Source organism: Myotis myotis, unplaced genomic scaffold, assembly GCF_014108235.1.
Source record: "Myotis myotis isolate mMyoMyo1 unplaced genomic scaffold, mMyoMyo1.p scaffold_m19_p_7, whole genome shotgun sequence".
Taxonomy (NCBI): domain Eukaryota; kingdom Metazoa; phylum Chordata; class Mammalia; order Chiroptera; family Vespertilionidae; genus Myotis; species Myotis myotis.
The window spans coordinates 87,601,396-87,621,490 of NW_023416379.1; the positions used below are offsets into that span (position 1 = coordinate 87,601,396).

The 20,095-nt window shown below is 47.8% G+C and overlaps 1 protein-coding gene and 1 pseudogene across 1 annotated transcript; one reads left to right on the forward strand and one right to left on the reverse strand.

Annotated features, from left to right (window-relative positions):
- Positions 1-925: 925 nt before the first annotated feature.
- Positions 926-15,749, reverse strand: APOBEC2 (apolipoprotein B mRNA editing enzyme catalytic subunit 2). The gene is made up of 3 exons (XM_036318243.1): positions 15,449-15,749; positions 4,004-4,567; positions 926-1,348 (listed from the first exon to the last, which is right to left on the reverse strand). The coding sequence occupies exons 1-2, from the start codon at positions 15,589-15,591 to the stop codon at positions 4,024-4,026; spliced, it is 687 nt and encodes a 228-aa protein (XP_036174136.1). The 5' UTR covers positions 15,592-15,749; the 3' UTR covers positions 926-1,348; positions 4,004-4,023.
- Positions 5,461-5,638, forward strand: LOC118660903 (annotated as a pseudogene).
- Positions 15,750-20,095: the final 4,346 nt, after the last annotated feature.

The following is a 20,095-nucleotide window of genomic DNA, read 5'->3' on the forward strand; positions in this document are numbered from 1 at the left end:
GGGGTAGGGCAGGAGCAAGTTCATGATCAAACTTCTAGACTAAGCTTTTCTTGAAGAAGCTTTGCTTCTGTTCATTATTAGTAGTAAAACTGAGGGGGAAAGAAGGGAAGGAATGTCTCAATACACAAAACTGAAAATGAGAATGGGTGATAAGAGAAAACTTAGAATTAAATTATTTTGCAAACTATGCACATAAATCTTAACACTTGGGTGAAAACATTGCTGCTTCTACATAGGGCAGTTTTTTCTCATGGAGTAAGAACCTTCACGATTCTTTTAACAAAGCTTAGTTTTGTGGAGAACTGGCAGTAAGTGGAATTCCTGGACTCAGCAGGGATGTGATAAAATGTTTTGTTATTTGTAGATAGTCTTGGGGTCAAATTCCGATGACTTATCACACTCAAAGCCTGGAGAAAGGCATTGCCTGATAATCAGAATAAGCACATTATTCCTGGAAACCTAGTTAGAGTTTGGCAGCTACCCAGCAATTCACATGTGAAATTTTACTTCTACATAGGACTCAGATCTTTTAAGAAATGAGACGTTGACATCATCCTGCCATCACCGTCAAGTACCGCATGTTGACTCCTCATATTGTGCATGTGAACATTAAAATCCTACTCACCTCTAACTAATCAAGAGGCTGATTGCTTATTAGTTGGCTGCTGGGACATGGATATTTTAGAAGTATTTCCCATGCCTTTCGTTTCACCCTCTACTAAGGAATCTTGGAAGGAAATGTTTTATGAAGGTCAAGACCAGGATGAGAAGTCTACATGGGAGAGTTAGTATCCTGTGTTGCCTAGCCAGGTTCTGATTTAAGCTTCCCTCCCACTTAAAATGTAGCCTGGGAAATCCCTGTTCCTGGGACTTCATTGCTGTCCATAGTTACCATCTAAATGTCCAAGTTTCTTTAAAAACCTGGTCACAGAAAAACCACGCCACTTTTATTATTGCTGCTTATTTTTCTTTAAAAAAAAAAAGACCAACTTAACATAAATGCATTTCTGGACATATTTAAAAAATCTGCACAGATCTTGGGTCCGAGGCTCTTTGTCTTAAGCAGCCCATTTGGGGGAATAATTAGGACCCTCAGACCATGATACTTGGTGCCCATATATGTTTGCTATTTCTCCTTGCAACTCTCTTCTTTCCCAAGAGCAGCCTTAGAGAGAGAGGCACCGCTAAAATGATTTATAGCATGAGAAGTATATTTTGAGTCCTTAGAGGGTCTTGTGCAGTGGGATTGGTTGGTGTTAAATGTTGTCCAGCTCCACGTGGTATTAGGAAGTCAGGCGTGTCCCAGATGCCCATACATGTCACCGCCATCTCTTGGCAGCAGGCAGACCTTGAGAAAACAGAAAACATATTACTGAGAGCCGTGCTGGCCCCAAACAATGAAGAATTTTCTGTTTTAATTACTGTCTCTGTGTGCCTTCCCCAAGTCCCAGAATTTCTCCATTGTGTCCTGTGACTTCTGGTTTACCCAGGGTTGAATCTGTTCCATTCATGTTTGGTATGGTTCACACAGAAAAGCCCAGAAGAAATCTGCTTTAACTCTGTTCTCTTGAGTTGAATACATGGCTAAATCCTAGTCTGTCATTTTTAAAAAGATGGAATAAGAAATATGAGGAAATTTTTCTTTAGCAAATGCCTATTTCTTGGGATTATTTTAATTAAGCAGAGTTGTTTGTTTGGTCTTGTAGGTAACAACTCTATTTTTTTTTAAACTTAGTACATTTTAACCTTTTCCTTCAGGAACATGAGCAACTCAAATAGAGTACTGGGAAGCATGTTAATAATGGGTCCAGATAATATAGGTATGTCCACTAGTGGAAAGAGGCTTATAATGTGGAAAATGTCCAATAATATTTCAAGAAGAATTTGACTTAGAAATGCACTTTTTCCATCAAGCTGATTTATCTATTTACTTCTGTTTAGATTAGCATAAGGTACAACCCTCAATTATCTAAAATTAAAAGCTCTATTTAATCTTCCCTGAAATGCTTAATTTTTATAGCAGATTTAGCCATCTCATTTGACTTAATGAGGGAAAAACAACAACAACATACACAAATCCCTGAGGACCTGCTAGTTAGGCAGCTGGAAGAAGTGGCCCATGACTCTGAAAGATGTTTAAGAAGTATACTAGGGTTAAAAATTAAGCTACTAGTCTTTCTGTAGAATCTATGTAGGGTTTATAATTACCCTAATAAAATCTTCAAGGAATTTAAAAGCTAATTTTGTATCTTCAAACGTCACCCTTAGAAATCTGATTGTATTACTACGTAAAGTGGTGTCTTATTTTATATGCATAGAGTACCACGTGACATTACCTGACCATAGTCTCACTGAATTCAATGAATGGGTCCTGTTTTTTTTTTGTAAGAAATGGCTGAAAATTGTGTCTTTATGGATTGGCGAGTGCTCATCTGGAGCAGCGGTTGCCAACCTTTGGGACCTCACGGACCATCGGTTGGCGACCACTGATCTGGAGGATGACCAGGCACCCTGAGTGCATGTCTAATAGCACACTCCTGCCAACACCAACCTCCAGAAATTGATATTTTCAAAACGTGTTTATGAAGTGAATCTTAAGTATATGAAGAGAGACACCAAAAATGAATAACTTCATGGAAGCATGCTTCTTTTCTGTTTTCGTAATATGTTATTCCAAAATTAAGGTTTCTTAAAGAGGGTGGTGAAGACCCATTCCCTGTTACCGGAGGACTTTGATCAGTAACTCAGGCCTAGTAAAGGGACTTAGTCATACATAGCACTGCTGTGGGAGCAAAGTAGAATAGACCAAATTCAAAAAAAGATAGTAAAGAATTCTTTACCCTCTTTCCTGAGGGTAATTGGCCTGTTTCTGTAAGAGTCTAATTTACCCTCAGCAAGAGGCCAAATCGGCCTTAATTGTGTCCTAATTATTTACTTAAATAGCTAATTTTTACCTCCAGTTCTCCTATTACATCTTGATATCTGTAGGAGGCTACTTCTGAGCTGCGGCCTAATTTACAAACATCTTTTTAACCCTTTAAACATTCCTGCATGGAAAAGCGTGTTGCTATATTATCCCCATCCCTGCATTCAGCATTTTTTTCTGAGTTCTGTCTTTTCAACATTGGGAAAATGTTCTTGCATTATACATTCACACAGCAAGTATTGGTCTCCCTCAAAGCAGAATCATTTGTTTGAAAACATGAAAGCTGCTCTGGCCAAAAATTGGGGAATTTCAAAAGTATCAAAAATGGAAAAAAAAAAATTACCCCCAATAGAATGAAACACCTGTTTTAGAGGAAAAAATGGAATGGTAGGATTGCAAATGGAGGTGGGAGCAAGGCATCTACATTACTAATTCTGGATACACGCCCATGGGGGCATATTTAGGAGATTGAAATATATTCTAGGCTGTTTTCCAGTAGTAGGCTCTTGTGCCATCTAAACCTTAATACAGACTTTCTCATGAAAGCTTTTAGATTCCTGTCAACCCTACGATTCCATGTTATAGGGAAAGTTAGTCTGATATAAAAAGAGTAGGAGGGAAAAAGATTTAGGGAGAGGAATTTAGAGGAAATAAAAGGAGAGAGGATCTTCTAAAACAGTGGTTCTCAACCTTCCTAATGCCGCGACCCTTTAATACAGTTCCTCATGTTGTGGTGACCCCCAACCATAAAATTATTTTCATTGCTACTTCATAACTGTAATTTTGCTACTGTTGTGAACTGTAATGTAAATGTCTGATATGCAGGATGTATTTTTGTTGTTACAAATTGAACATAATTAAAGCATAGTGATTAATCACAAAAACAATATGTAATTATATGTGTTTTCCAATGGTCTTAGGCGACCCCTGTGAAAGGGTCATTTGACCTCCACAGGTTGAGAACCGCTGTTCCAAAGCAGACAAATCAAATCTTTCCCAAGGAAAATCTAACCCCACTGGTTCCACCTGACCTCCAGCCTTCAGCCCTGTTACTGGAGTAATGATGCCATGACTCACGTGAGGCTGAGCGCAGTCGCCTACTTCAGGATGTCGGCCAACTTTTCCTCGTAGTACAGGAAGTTCTCCTGAATGTCCTCCCAGGGCTCAAAGGCCTTGGATTCGCCCTCTTCCTGCTCCACAAAATTCTGCCAGATGTACTCGAAGTCCTGGGGCTTCATGATGCGCAGCCTGCAGCCCGCCTCCTTCAGCTTCTTCAGCGCAGCCTGCATCTCGGGCTCCTCCCACATGAAGAGGCGCCCCACCAGGATGAGCAGGCGCAGGTTCTTGGTCTTGCTGAGGGTTTTGATGATGCGGTCGGCGCAAGCTACGCAGGGGCTGGAGGACACGTACCAGGTGACGTTGTAGCGCAGGGCCGGGTCGAAGGTGGGCACGACGGTGTTGAAGAAGGCTTCCTCCGCGTGGGCAGTTGCATGCTCGTCCTCGAGGTATCCCCGGGATGCCTGCACTTGGCCCCCCTTGTCCTGCACCTCAATCACGTAGCAGAGGAAGGTCTTGTTCCGCCCCGAGCTGTACTCCACATTCCGGAACTGGAACTTGAAGTAGTTAACAGGCAGCCGCTCCCTGTGGGGTGGAGAAGACAAAGGGACAGGAAAGAAGAGAGAATGATGAGTCCTTCGTAGGGCCAGACCTCCTCGGCATGAGGGACAAAAAGGCATGAAGGCATCCCACAGGGTTTCTCTGGAGGAAAGAGAATTTGGGGTGAGGGGTGCATTCTGGTCACCCCATCAGGAAGGGTCTCCAAACAACCAACATCACTTGCTGTGCACAACGCACGCCTACATTTCTAAGCCAATGTCTCTTTAAGCTGGCTCTACATTAGAAGCTCCTAGAAAGCTCTGCCAGTAATGCCTGGGCCCCACACAAAACCAGTTAAATCAGAACATCTGGGGGTAGGAGGGACCAGGCATCAGCATATTCAAAAGCTCTCCAGATGATCCTAATTTGTGGCCAGGTTTGAAAAGCAGTGTTCAAATAGTAATTTTACAAAGTAGCAAGCATATACAATTTCTCATGACAGCAGGACAAAGACTTCGCAGAACATTTCATACTTGGTTCCTCCTCCTTGTCATTCATGTATGTTGCATCTTCCCCACAGAATGGCCTGCAGTTTGCAGTGCCACCACGCTCTGCTACTGACTGTTTCTCAAGCCTGTCTTTTCCCTCAGGTGAAAGAAAGGTTGTCCTAGAATTTTTATCTTGGAGATACCACACTAAGGGTATCTTGATATGATTAAGCTTCTAAGATTTGGCCCCTACCCTCCAGATGCTTATAACCTAGTAGCTAGATTCCAGCTGGACAGGAGAGAGAGAAATAAGACAGCTGCAAACAATAGGAAACTGCTAAAACGGAGTAGGCAGAGTGAAGGACATATGAAGGCTCTTGAAAGTTTAGCCTTGGTTCAGGAGGCAATAGAGAATCGTTACAGGTTCTTGAGTAACAAAAGACACAATAAATCGCTTTTCTTTGGCTAAGATCGAGTATAGTATCTGTTCTTACCAGTTTAATATCGGATACGGCCTCTACCCAAGGATGATATATTAAATGAATTTTTGGAGCAGGGAGGTGGAGTAGGAGCTTGCTCTGTCTATTCTGCTTATCTCTTGCAGTACTTCCGGAATGGTGCACAAAAAAGAAAAGAAAGACAGTAAAAGTCATGCCCACAAAAGAGGACTGTGGTGACTTTAAGCAGACAGAGTGAGGCTGGAGAAAGCCTGAAATAGAGACAGCCCACTTGGAGTCTGAGGAAACCAGACTTGGTGGTGAATATGTCCAGTGGCTTCAAGGGGAGATGGATGACGAGGAAAGGAAAGAAGCAGAAAAAGGCCGGTTTTAAAAAATATATATTTTTATTGATTTTAGAGAGGAAGGGAGAGGGAGAGAGAGATAGAAACATCAGTGATGAGAGAGAATTATTGATTTGGCTGCCTCCTGCATGCCCCCTTTTGGGGATGGAGCCCACAGCCTAGGCATGTGACCTCCTGGTTCATAGGTCGATACTCAAACACTGAGCCACTGCGGCCAGACTTTGAAAAGTTTAGTAGTAAGAAGAAGGGGAGAAAAGTGCAGACAGACTACGAGACAGGACATCAGAGTTGAAGGTTGTTTCTATCTTCATATGTAGGGGGGTGTTTTTCTAAAATAGGAAGATTTGTGCAGGTTTGAAGGCCAAGGAGGCTAGAATAGGAGAGCGTGAAAGTGCCAGAGGGAGAGCAGGGGATGACTAGCGCCAGCTGGACAGGTTGAATGTTTTCTTTTTAAAAAAATGTCATCTCTGGGAAGCATTTGAGATCTTGCCCCCCAGCAGATGTCATCAGTTTGGCTCAAATAAACTCATAACAATTCTCAAAATAAAAATAAAAACAAAAGTGCAATGTCTCTGGCTGCCCCAGAAGATATTCTGAGGCAACCATTAACTTCTCTGCTGCTTCTCTCCCTGCCTTCTGTTTCCCCAAAGAGGTCAGCTAACTCCCTGGGCTGCCGGGGAATCCCTGGCATCCCAGGGCCTTGGCTTGTTAGGGGTAAGCAGCAGGTGCCAAAGAGCTGAGTAAACTTGAGCTGTTGCCCTGCAGTGTGCCCTTCCTCCCATCACCAACTTTATTCTCCCCAAGTTTCCGTGTCCCTTGCTGGCAAGTTAAGTTTCCACTTCGGAGATGGATGTGTTTGAGGACCCAGCCCCAGGGATTCCTTTGGGTGCTATACTTAGCTCTCTAAGCCCCTCTGTCCCCGGTTGGATGTGTTTGTTATTGACTTAGTATTCTGGGAGAATGGATGACCCGATGCTGCCCCTCTCCTCTTTCAGCCCCTGCTGGGATTAGCTCTCCCTAATAAACTCACCCACCAGACCACTCCTGAACTTTGCGGTTGCTAAATGACCCCTTCTCTTCCGGAGTGGCTTTTCCCTTCCAAGAAGCACAGAGCTTACCTTTCTCTCCCAAGTCCTTTTTTGCTCTTCAAGGCCTTTTGCCAGACCACGCCACCCCACCCCACCCCGCGTCTAATCCAGAGCCACCTGTATGATAGATTCTCAGAAGTCCTCACTTCATGTTGTCAATAAATTCTGCAACTTTAACCAAAACGACATATAAGAACCCAATTTTACCATAGGCTAAACGATATAAACAAGATAAGTTCCGATGGCATCTCATCAATGTTATAATGAAACGTTGAAAAAGACGTGGTTATTGGAGGACCTGCTGTATTCATGACTTCGTGATTGGCTTGAGGGCTTCAGCAATGGCTGTCAGTGGTCCCTCGGGTTTCCTTCTGGAACCCCCAGAAGAATTGCACCAACGTGGCCAAGTATAGTCCAGCCTAGAGTATGAATTTGGCCAATGTGCAATTGCTAGTTGGCCTGATGGTCTGAGACTGCTGCTTTCTCAGCCCCTCTTAAGCTCTGGTGTTTTCCCCTCGTCCTTCCCTGGGCAAGGGGAGAGGACCGAGAGAAACATGAAACCCAAGGGAGAGGAGGAAAGTTCACTTCTATAAATATCATTTTCCAACCCCTCTGGCCAGCAGCCTCATGGTCTACCCTGCCCCTCAGCAGAGACAATAGAAAGACAAAATAGATGCCTCAGGGAGGGAAGTGCTTTCAAGGGGCAAAGGATAGTCAGGGAAGGCCTTGGCTCCCAGCCTTTCCTTTGGGCTTCCTCGGAGACTGGGTTTGCTTGGCTTCTCCAGTTTGGTCTTCTGGAAGGAGCATAAAGATCAAGTGATGTTCTTTGGGATTTCCCACAGACTGAAAGAGCTGGGCCCCTGAGGGAAACCAGGGCAACAGAGTTGGTAGAGCTCTGAAACTTCCCCAGGGAGCTAAGACAACATGGTCATCTTGGGTGACATTACAGAATCACAAACTAAGCCAACACTATTATGCCCACTGGTAGAAGGGGAAACAGTGACACTTCTTAAATTATCACAAACATTTTTTTCTAAGTAGTATGATATGCCGGTGGACCACATTTACTTATACTCTGAACCCCAGCAGATAAGTTACTGCTAAAGTGGTGTGTGTGTGTGTGTGTGTGTGTGTGTGTTGGAGTGGTGGTCAGGAGAGAGATGCAGATGGTAGAATTTTTACCTGGGTTCAGTTGCTTCTTCAGGCACAGAAACCAACAGCATTATTCCTACCCCCAGCCTCTTTAAGTACCACTTTCTCATACTTTCTGCAGTCAAGGCCATTCACACTTCATCTGCTTAGACCCAGGGTACTGGACTGGGCATTGCAATTCTCTAGGCAGGAAACTGAGACTCCAGATATCTAGAAAAAAATTGGGATGATGGTCTGCTTGGTGGAGGGGAAGGGATGTGAGTAAATGTGTGTATATATACATGTGTGTGTATACATATATATACATGTATGTATGTATATACACATATACGTGTGTATATATATATATGCACACATGTCTATAATAATAAAAGCATAATATGCTAATTAGACTGGACATCCTTCTGGATGAAGCCACAGAGGCAGTGGGGGGCCAAGCCCCTTACACGAATTTTGTGCATTGGGCCTCTGATATATACAGTGGGGCCTTGACTTACGAGTGTCCCAACTAACGAGTTTTTTGAGATACGAGCCGTCTCTCGGCCGATATTTTGCTTTGAGTTGCGAGCTAAAATTCGGGTTACGAGCCAGCTTCAGATACCCCACCGCTAGTTGGCACAGCGAATGTCACGGTGAACGCCACAACATCAGCCCAGCATCACACGTGTCTCACTCATTCACTTTCAGATTTGACATACGAGTAATTTGAGTTACGAGCTCCGTCTCGGAACGAATTAAACTTGTAAGTCAAGGCCCTACTGTATATATATATATATATATATATATCTCCCCATGTTCACATTTAAAAACATTTGCGTTTTCTAAACAAAAATCTATACAGTGAAAAGAAGCACCCTGGAGGGCAGTAGATGCTGGTCTGAGATTAAATATTTGCGCCAAGATAATCTAGGGAGTGGAAAATCCATTCACTGGTAACTGAGTGTTGACTCATTTCAGCTTTCTTTCACTAGACCTGCTCAAAAGAGGCAGAATTGCCAGTTTCAGGTTCCTTTTCCATTTTCAGACAACTTTCAAAGTGAATGCTAAAGTGGGCCTCAACTGAAGGAGGAGTGGAGAGAAGCTGGGAGTTGGAACAGACTGACTTCCTTGCGCTGAGAAGGGGTGTGGTGGGCTGCCTGCTCCTGATTGGCAGTTCTGGATAGGATTCCGATCTAGGCAGGCCCTGAGTCCACGCCTTTTCCCTGAGCAGCACCATCTTTACACTGAGTTCTGACCTTCCACTGGCCCTCATTGGAGAGGAGACCAGGGTGGTCAGAGTCAGTGCTGTCTTCTATTCTTTTAAAAAATATATATATTTTTATTGATTTCAGAGAGGAAGGGAGAGGGAGAGAGAGATAGAAACATCAGTGATGAAAGAGAATCATTGATCGGCTGCCTCCTGCATGCCCCCTTAACTGGGGATCGAGCCTGCAACCCAGGCATGTGCTCCGACCGGGAATCAAATGGTGGCCTCCTGGTTCATAGGTCTACACTCAGCTACTGAGCCATGCCATCCTGTCTTCAATTCTTTATGGACCAAACCTTCCCAGCATGCTCCAGTGTCCAGGGTAAGGGGTGAGGGGCTTGTGGCATTAACAATGGTGTGAAGGCCCCTCACTCCTTGCCTGTCCCTTTCCTTTGAACCCTGCCTTGTCCCTCAGCCAGAGTAAACTACTGGAAGCTAAAGCAGTGTCCAGAAGGGAAATCACTGCATGTGCCATTCATCTCTGTTCCATAATAACCCCTTGATAGCAGGTTCAGCTTCATGCAAAATCATAAAAAATAACTAGAGGTAAAGACAAACACACAGGTGCTGCCAGGCTAAGCCACAGTCAGTCACCCATCACTGGATGGAGAGATGGGACACAACCAATCCTGGTGGCCTGGTGCTTCCCTAGAGCATGCTGAGTCCAGAGGCAGCCAGGGACCAGTGAAATCCTCTCTGGGCCTACTGCTGCTGGATCTTCATACATCCTGAATTTCTCTCCTTGAGAAGTTCCCCTGCAATTAATTCCCTATCCCAATGCCTTGCAGAGAGCCCGGCACACAATAGGTGCTCCTCATTAGTTCACTCCTTTATTCAACAACAAATACTTATTACCAACAAATACTTATGGAAGGAAGGATCTCCTTCCATAGCGAGCGAGCTCCTGGAACCAAGGACTCTGCTGGCCCGAGGCTCTCGGCGGCCCCTATGTCTATATTCATCTGTGCCCATTGCTTTTTTAATCCTAGGTGGATGGTGGCTTTGGTTGGGCATGGGCTGGGTATTATTCTTGGTGCTAGGGACAAAGCAGTTAAAAGGCAACATCCCTATCCTTATGGAAGTTAAATAGTAGTGGAGGAAACGGGCAGCAAAGAAATGATTCCTACTCAATAAATATTTGTTGACTATAAACGACTCCTCTTTATGGCTTTTTTAGACACGGCGTGACGATTTGGAGTCAGACAGTCCTGGGGTGCACGCCCCGCTCCACCCACTAGCTTTGGGCAAATCACTCATCCCTCCAAGGCTTGGTTTCCTCATCTGAAAGATAGGTTGAGTAACTGGACCCCTCAGGTTTTGAACAACTGCTGATGCCCAACAATTAGACCTAGCATTCATGGATGGGGCCTTTTATTGGCCTCAAATCTTAACCCTCAGAGCCCATCTTAAGCACTACCAACCTCAGCCCTTCTCTACTCTTCCTCTCACTTTCAGAGGTTCCTGTCTTTCAGTGGTGTGCTAGCTTAGCACCCAGGAAACTGAGAGAAAGTGAAAAGACCCTCATTTCTAACTTTGCTGCCTTCTGTAGTAAACACTTGCATCACTGCGATGTCAAGAACTTGGAGTTGGGAAGAGAGATGCACAGTCAACTCTCAGCCAATGTGAGCTGGCGGGGGCCCACCACTGCAGCTTTAGATCCCCTTCTAATACTTTTCTCCAAGTTATTGATAACTAGAGGCCCGGTGCACGAATTCATGCACCAGTGGTGTCCCTTGGCCTGGCCTGTGGGATCGGGCCAAAACCGGCTCTCTGACATCCCCCAAGGGATCCCAGATTGTGAGAGGGCACAGGCCAGGCCAAGGGACCCCACTGGTGCACAATCAGGGCTGGGGAGGGACATGAGAGGTTGGCCAGCCAGTGGACTGTGAGAGGGCTCCAGGGTGTGTCCGGCTCATCTTGCTCAGTCCTGATAGGCCAGACCCCAGCAGCAAGCTAACCTACCAGTCAAAGCGTCTGCCCCCTGGTGGTCAGTGCGCGTCATACCGACTGGTTGACCAGTTGACTGTCTGCCCCCTGGTGGTCAGTGCATGTCATAGCGAGCAGTTGAGAGACCTTAGCATATCATTAGCATATTATGCTTTGATTGGTTGAATGGCCTACCGGTTGACCAGACACTTAGCATATTAGGCTTTTATTATATAGGACTAGAGGCCCAGTGCACAAAAATTTGTGCACTCGGGGGGGACAGGGGGGTCCCTCAGCCCAGCCTGTGCCCTCTCGCAGTCTGGGACCCCTCGGGAGATAACGACCTGCTGGCTTAGGCCTGCTTCCGGGTGGCAGAGGGCAGGCCCAATCCCTAGGTGCAGCCCCTGGTCGGGCTCAGAGCAGGGCCAATTGGGGAGTTGGGGCACCTTCCCCTGTCATGCACAGAGCAGGGCAGATTGGGAGGTTGCGATGCCACCTTCAGTCACGCTCAGGGTAGGGCCGATTGGGGGGTTGGGGCACTGCCCCCTGTCACACTCAAGGCAGGGTTGATGGGGAGGTTGAGGCACCACCCCCTGTCACGCACAGAGCAGGGCCCATCAGGGGGGTTGGGGCTCCAAACCCTGTCATGCACAGAGCAGGGCCCATCAGGGGAGTTGGGGCTCCGTACCCTGTCACGCACAGAACAGGGTCAATCAGGGGGTTGGGGAGCTCCCCCCTGTCACTCACAGAGTAGGGCCGATAGGGGAGTTGGCACACCGCCCCTGTCACACTCAGGGCAGGGCGGATCAAGGGGTTGGGGTGCCGCCCTCTATCACCCACAGAGCAGGGCTGATCAGGTGGTTGGGGCACCACCACTGTCACACTCAGGGCAGGGCCGATGGGGAGGTTATGGCTCTACCTCATCACACACAGAGCAGGGCCCGTGGGGGGGAAGTGGGGGGTTGGGGCGCCACACCTTGTCACACACAGAGCAGGGCCAATCAGGGGGTTGGGGCACCGCACCCTGTCATACACAGAGCCGCAGGGCGATCAGGGGGTTGGGGAGCTCCCTCCTATCAGGCACAGAGCTGGGCTGATCAGGGGGTTGGGGCGCCTTCCCCTGTCATGAACAGAGCAGGTGGATAGGGAGGTTTTGGCCCCGCCCCCTGTCACACACAAAGCCACAGGGCGATCAGGGGGTTTGGGCGCTGCCCCCTGTCACGCTGATCCCGGTGCTGGGAGGCATATTACCCTTTTACTATATAGGATAGAGGCCTGGTGCATGGGTGGGGCTGGCTGGTTTGCCCTGAAGGGTGTCCTGGATCAGGGTGGGGGGTCCCCACTGGGGTGCCTGGCCAGCCTGGGTGAGGGGCTGAGGGCTGTTTTCAGGCTGACTGAAGCTCCCAACTGCTCCTTTTTTTCTTTTTTTTAAATTTATTCTGGGCCAGCTTTAGCTCTGGCTCCAGCTCTGAGGACTCTGCTGCTGAAAGCAGGTATCTGGTTTGTTTAGGTTCTATAATCGAAACTCTGTATCAACTCCAGCTCTGAGATCCCGGGCTCGGGCTCGCTGAAAGCAGGTTTCTGGGGTTTGGTTTAGCTTCTATATTTGTTACAATGTTTCTTAAACTGCAAGTTCAGAGGCGGGCAAGGCAGTAGGGGAACCTTGAAGTCCTCCATCACTGAAGCAAGCAAGCCCCATGTTAGTTTCAAGCTGCCTGGCTGTCGGCCGCCATCTTGGCTGGCAGTTAATTTGCATATCTCTCTGATTAGCCAATGGGAAGGGTAGCGGTCGTACGCCAATTACCATGTTTCTCTTTTATTATATAGGATGGTCTTAGGTCTGCTTCTATCCTGAGTGCCCTCTTCAAACCAGAATCATGACAAGCAGGGTATCTCTCTCTATTCCTATCCAGTACTCCTTTCTCACCTCAGACTCTTTGCTAAAAAGCCACCTGCTCTCTGCTAGTTTGTGACACTTCTAAGGAATAGTATGGACAGACCCACCCCTGTGGGACAGGCTAGGAGAGGACCTGCTTGGGACCCCTTTGACTCTAGGGCATCTGGAGAAGGAAGGAGAGGAAAGTCACTCCCTCATCCTGTCCTTGCATAGAGATAGCCGCACCTCTGGGCTATTTTAAGCTGCCTGTTTACCCCTGTGGCCCAGGAGACAGCTCTCCACAGCTGTCACTTGTGGCCAGGAAACACTCAGGGCTCCACCTCCCCCCCTGAGCTGCCCAGAAAGCTGCCCAACCTGTGACCCTTTTTCTGAGCCACGGGTCAGGGAAAGCCTCTGAACCACGCTGCCCTGCAGATGGAGACAGGTGGAGCTCTGCTTGGTAAACCTGGGAACCAGAATGAGTAAGAGAACAGTGGAAAGGTCACTTGGCTGGAGTCAGACGACCTGCCACTTACTGGTTCTGAGGTCCCAGACAAGTCACTCAGTCTCCCTCGCTCAGTTTCCCCGTCTGAGAGTGGCAATGCCATAGCTCCCGCTCCTAGCACTGTGCTGAGGGTAGAATGAGCTCATGCATGTGAACGTTTGCCATGCTTATAAAGACCTGGACAGATGTAAGTTACACGAGAGGACTTAACCTGTTAGGACCCGCCACCCTGGGACTCCAAAGCCTATTTAACTCAACACAGTCTGATTCTGTTCAGAGCCTACCCTGCCCCTGTGTGGGGAGATCACAGGCTGCATCGAGTGGGCGCGTGTGTGCTCGTCTGTGTGACCAGGACAGCATGCACCAGCGTGCTTAGGGGACAGAAAAAGGGTCTCCTTCCATAGCGAGCTCCTGGAACCGAGGACTCTGCTGGCTGCGGCTCTCGGCGACCCCTATGTCTATATTCATCTGTGCCCATTGCTTTTTTAATCCTACATTGAGGGTGGCTTTGGTTGAGCATGGGTGAACACTCTACACTGAATTCTTGCCTCTGGAATTAGGATGCATTTCCCTCGGGTTCGCTTAGAAATTGGAAAATTCCTGAGCTGGAAGGGAACTTGGAAATCAGCTAGCGTAACTTGCATAAAAAAACGGAGGCAGGACTGGAAAGCGACTTGCCAAGCTTAAAGTGTCAGGTCACATTGCCACCCAGGGATCCTTCTGCCCCTTGAAGGCACCACACCCCTTAGTGCGACTCCTCTGCCTGTGCGCCTTGCTGGACCCCGGGGGGGGGGGGGGAACCTGGGCTCAGGAGGAAATGTGGCCCCACGTATCCCCCTCTTATTCTTTGCTTAGAAACTTAGCAGGGTCTTCTCTTAAAGGGACACAGAGGGAAGAGGAGGAAGACCACTTGGTGCTATTCCTAGAGATGCACGATGTGGATAAGACAGAAGGGCCCTGTAAGCAGCCCCTGCGTGGGGCCTCCTCACCCTTTGCTCTGGGTCCTGGTTCCTCTGGACTGGGCTGTGGCTACAGGGGTGGGGTCGCTCTTCTGTCCAGAAGCTCCTGGCCTAGCCTCTGTTATCTGTACTGTGATCTGTTTCCTTGGGGGTGGAGGTGGACAGCCCCTGGGGAAACTCAGAAAAGACTGAACAAGGACAAAACTGCTTCTCACTCAGGCCTGGGGAAGGATGATCCTGTTTTAGGATCTTCTCCTCCTTCTAAAGCAGCGGTTCTCAACCTGTGGGTCGCGACCCCTTTGGGGGTCGAACGATCCTTTCACAGGGGTCGCCTAAGACCATCGGAAAACACATCTATAATTACATATTGTTTTTGTGATGAATCACTATGCTTTAATTATGTTCAATTTGTAACAATGAAATTGGGGGTCACCACAACATGAGGAACTGTATTAAAGGGTCGCGGCATTAGGAAGGTTGAGAACCAAAGAGGGAGACATGTAGATAGAGGAGAGGCCCACTGGGAAGCAGAGAGAAGGGAGGGATGAGGCCCTATGACTGGGGCCACATTTAAATGTGCCAGTGTCCTTACAGGTTCCCTGGGACTGAACAGAGAGGCGGGTGATGTCCCAATACCAGGAGGCCTCAGCGGTGATTGCACTGCCTCCAAGGAACTCCTCCTACCTCCCCTGACTAGAGGGTCCAGGGTGTCACCGCAAGAAGCCAAGCGAGATTGCTGCTGTGTCTCCAGCAGCCCAAACCTTGCACACCTTCGCACTCTCACAGTTCGACCCTGACTCCTGCTATTACTGTCCTAAATCCCCCGGCCTGTCCCCAGCCCCTGCTCCTCTAAGGAGGAGGATCCAGGCCACACCAGCTCTCACCCCGTGACGATCTCAAAGGGGGGCAGCTGGATCAGCTCCTTCAGCTTCTCGGGGTCGTCCAGGTTCTCCAGATCCTCGCCATTCTGGGAGGCAGGCGCAGATGCCTCGGCGGCGGTGGCGGCAGCCTCTTCTTTCTGGGCCATGGCGGGGCTGTGGCTGGGGAGTCACTGAGAGGAGAGGAGAGGAGAGGAGGCGGTCTGGGCCAGGGCCTGGCAGCAAAGTCCCAAGCAGCTGTCAGCAGCTAAATCTGCTGGGGATGACAGGCAGAGGACTGGGCAGGCCGGCTAAGTGCACTCACCCTGCTACCGCGACAGGCTTTATAGGCAGAGGCTGTCTGCCCCTCCCCCAGGCCCTCTCCTATCTTTTTTTAATTGAGTGACAGAGGGCGCCAGGATGGGGAGGAATGGAAAATCTGGCCATGAGTATCCCTATTTATCAGTAGGCAAAGACAGGAAGCTGGCAGGTGGGGATGGCTTCACCTACTCTCTCTCCCCTCCCTCGCTGGCTGACGTATGTATTCATATACAACCTCTCTGGTAAACAACATACTGTTGTCTGTGTCTATAAGGTTTTTTTTTTTTTTTTTTTTTTTTTTGTTTGTTTGTTTTTTTTCTTTTGTTGCTTTGTTTTATATTCCACATGAGTGAAATCATATGGTTCGTGTCCTTTTCCATCTGACTTATTTCACTTAGCACGATACTCTCAAGATCCATCCATATTATTGCAATTGTCAGTATTTCATCTTTTCTTATGGCTGAGTACTATTCCATTGTATGTATGTACCACATCCTCTTCATCCAGTCACCCACTGGAGGACATTTAGATTGTTCCCATATCTTGACCCCTGACAATAATGACGTAATGAACATATGGGTACATATATCTTTATGGATAAACTAGAGGCCTGATGCATGAAATTCATGCAAGAGTAGGCCCTTGCAGCCCCAGCTTCATCCAGAAGATCGTCCAGACGGTCGTTCGGCTGTTCGGCCATTCAGTCGATTTCATTATTATAGATGTTTTCAAATTTTTCTGGTAGGTACTCAGAAGAGGCATTGCTAGTGATATGGTAGCTCTACTCTTAATTTTTTGAGGAAGCTCCATACTGTTTTCAATAGTAGCTGTATCAATTTACATTCCCACCAGGAGTGTATGTGGGTTCCCCTTTCTCCACATTTTCTCCAACACTTCTTGTTTCTTGTCTTATTGATAATAGCCATTCTGAAAGGTGTAAGGTGGTATTTCATTGTGGTTTTGATTTGCATTTCCCTTATAGCCAGTGGAGTTGAGTATTTTTCATATGTCTGTTGCCCATTTGTATGTATTCTTGGGAAAAGTGTCTAATCATGTTCTCTGCCTATTTTTACTTGAATTGGTTGGGTTTTTTGTTGTTATTGAGTTGTATGAATTCTTTGTATAATTTGGATATTAGCCCCTTATCAGAAGTATTGTTTGCAAATATCTCTTTCCATTCAGTTGGATGCCTTTTTGTTTGTTGATGGTGTCTTTTGCTTTGCAGAAGGTTTTTAGTTTGATATAGTTCCATTCACTTGTTTTTGCTATTACTTCCCTTGCCTTTGGGGTCAAATTCATAAACCCTCCCTGAGACCAAGGTCTATAAATGTAGTACCTATGTCTTCTTCTATGTATTTTATTAATACCCAGGATTTTTACTCCAGAGGCCAAACGTTAACCACAATGCTATGTTTCCTCTCAGTCAGTTCTTCATTCACTTAACAAATATTTATTGAGCATATACGCTGTGCCAGGTGCTGTTTCAGATACCAGGGATATAGTAAAGAACAAAACAAACAAAAACCAAGCTCTCACAGAGATTGAGGGGGTTGGACAATAAACATGATAAGTAATACATATGATCTATTTGGCGAGCTAAATGCTAAGGAAGAAAGTAGGGAAGGGAGACAGAGTGACAAGGGAGGGTGTTACATTCTCATAGGATGGCCAGGGAAGGACTTTGAAAAGGAGAGAATTGGGAAAAGATCTGAAGGAGGTGAGGGAAATAATAATATGGATATCTAAGGGGCAAGTGTTTCAAGGAGGGGAAGAGCAGGTACAAGGGCCCTCAGGTGGGCACAAGCCAGAACACCTGTGTGTTTGGAGAGTCCTAGGAGATGAAGCCAGAGAGATAATTAAGGGATAAATAAGCTGGGGCCTTATGGGCTGTTTTTCTCTGAGTGAGATGGGGAGCCACTGTCTTTGAACAGATGAGATGCATAATCTGACATGTTTTTACAGAATCACTCAGGCTGTTTGGTTGAGAATAGACCAAAAGTGGGAAAGAGCAGAAGCAGAGGGACCAGTCATAAGCCCATGGAAACTAATGAGAGATGGGGCCCCTCGAGAAATCCCTGAGCTGGCACAGTGTCGGGAGATGGATGGATGTCTTTGCAGTGCTCACCACAGGTCCTTAGCAGGTGCCACGGGTTTTCCATGTCGGGAACAGTACAAACATTCTAGAACACTCTCAGGGCAATGGAAGGATGGGGACCTGGGCTGAACACAGCTTCCAATAGGTTTGGCTGGTGGAGATAAGAAGGTGGGGGACCCTGTCCACGGTCTGACTGGAGAATAGGAGTCAGGATGGTTCGGAGGATTTGGGGCGCTCTTCTCCTGAGAGCGCTGAGCAGCATGGTGCCCAAAGGTGCCCAGGTAAGTTTTGTTTGCCTGGGATAGTCATGGTTTATACCTGTTGTCCAGGCATAATTCCTACCAGTGCCCCTTTCACTCCCAAATTGGCCCTGTATAGACGAAAAACTATATGGTCACCCTACCCATTGGGTTTATTACTAAAGGCATTCTTATCCAGAGATTATCTTTTTCAGGCATTTTCCAGGGTAAAAGCACAGGATGGTGACAGCAGTGCCTGTGTCCACAAGGAAAGGAAGCGCTAGCTGATAAGCAGCAAGCACAGATTATTATTATTATCATCACACAAACACACAGCACTGAAATGCAAAGATTGATTCATTCTTCCATCGATCCACGTTTACTGAGGGCTCCTATATGCCAGGCACTGCGGTAAACACCAGGGACACAGGGACGAGGAAGGCGCGGCTCACCAGGTGCTCCCAGTCTCTGGAACCTTCGGGCACCATCAGGCAGCCCGTGGTGCATGATCTCACTTAGTCCCCTCACCCTTCTCACACGGGGCGTGAGCTATGGGCCTTGTTTTGGGAGTTAGGGACCTGCGGCTCAGAAAGGTGAAGGGATTTGTGCAAGATTACACGAGGCAAGTCCAGTCTTCTGAGCCCAGGTCCTATTTCCAGGGCTGCACCCAGCTAGCTCTGACGAGTGTATCTCCACACCATTATCAACAGCTACAGTGATGTGCTCGGGCAAGGGAGGAAGAGTCCTTTCGGTTCCCCGACCCCCTGACTTCTTCCCTGAGGACAGGTTCTTATATTTTGGCTGTCATGTGTAACCCTCGATTGGGAGGGAAAAGTCCCTCCCAATGTTTAATCCCCATCTCAGCCCTTGATTCACTGTGTGGTTTTGGCCAAATCACTTAGCACCTCTGGGCTTCTGTGTTCGCACCTTCCTTTTCCAGGACGGTCAAAGGGAGGGAAATGAGGAGAGCGCTGGCTCCCAAGCATCGCAGGGCGGAGGCGAACAGTGTGGCGCAAATGTTCTGACCCAGTGACGGTGGGAGGTGCAGAGGTGGTCCCGGCTCGTCCTCTCTGAAGAGGTGACCCCTCGCTTCCGCCACACCCGTACACAGTTTTTCCTTTGATACTTGAGTGAGCTCCCTAGACCTTCCCCTGGACTGATGATTGACAGCTTCCTTTTTCCACTGCTCCCTTCCAGCACCCCCCCCCCCCCCCCGCCCCGGCCCCCGCCATCTCTGGAGGCCCTGGACAGCTCTGGCTATTTATGGCACCTCCTGGGGACCTGAATTCCTGGCTGGTCCTTAGCTCTTCTTTCCAAGCCAGACCAGTTCCCCTGTCAGCCCCAGAATGCGGCAGCTAATCTGGGGGATCAGATGCCAGGAGCCTGCCTCCTCCTCCTGCAGCTGCTACTACACTGTTTTTAGGGCAGGCATTCCCACCCCCATGTTAGCACCACTGAGTAAGTTTCTATCAATATGACCCTCCTGCATGGAGGACACTGGGAAGTACAGCTTCTACTTTAAGATCATACCAGGAGTCAGTGGGATGCTGGGATTTGAACCCAGGTCTGTCAGCCTCCAAGTCCCATGCTTTCCCCACTGTGTTATCCTGCCTGGAATTCAGTTACAGTGGGAGCGGACATGAGCACAGCCTGACTGGGGCCTGAGACTGGTTACCCAGGCCCCATAAATGAACTCCTCACAAGGATGTCGGGTAGGTAGTAGTATTATCCTCATTTTTTTTGGTGAGAAAATTGAGACCAGAGAGGTTAAGTGACTTGCCCAAGGTCACATAGCTGAGAGCTCTGTGCTTCCATACACACGCTCTTAACCCCTTTATTCATTCCTACTGCTGCCAGGACTTGGGGGGGTCAGTCTCTGAGGGAGGAGGGGCACGAAGGAGACTGGGCTCTGGAAGCACTTGGTATATGTGTGTAGGGGGATAGGCATAGAGACAGGCAGCTGATAAGTGGGGATGGAACTAAAAGGGGACTCTCCCCGTCTGCCCCTGTGGGCTCCGG

Coding starts and splice junctions, on each gene's coding strand:
- APOBEC2 (XM_036318243.1), bottom strand. CDS start 15,591: ATGGCCCAGAAAGAAGAGGCTGCCGCCACCGCCGCCGAGGCATCTGCG. Junction 4,568..15,448: donor CCCTTTGAGATCGTCACGGG/GTGAGAGCTGGT, acceptor TCCACCCCACAG/GGAGCGGCTGCCTGTTAACT.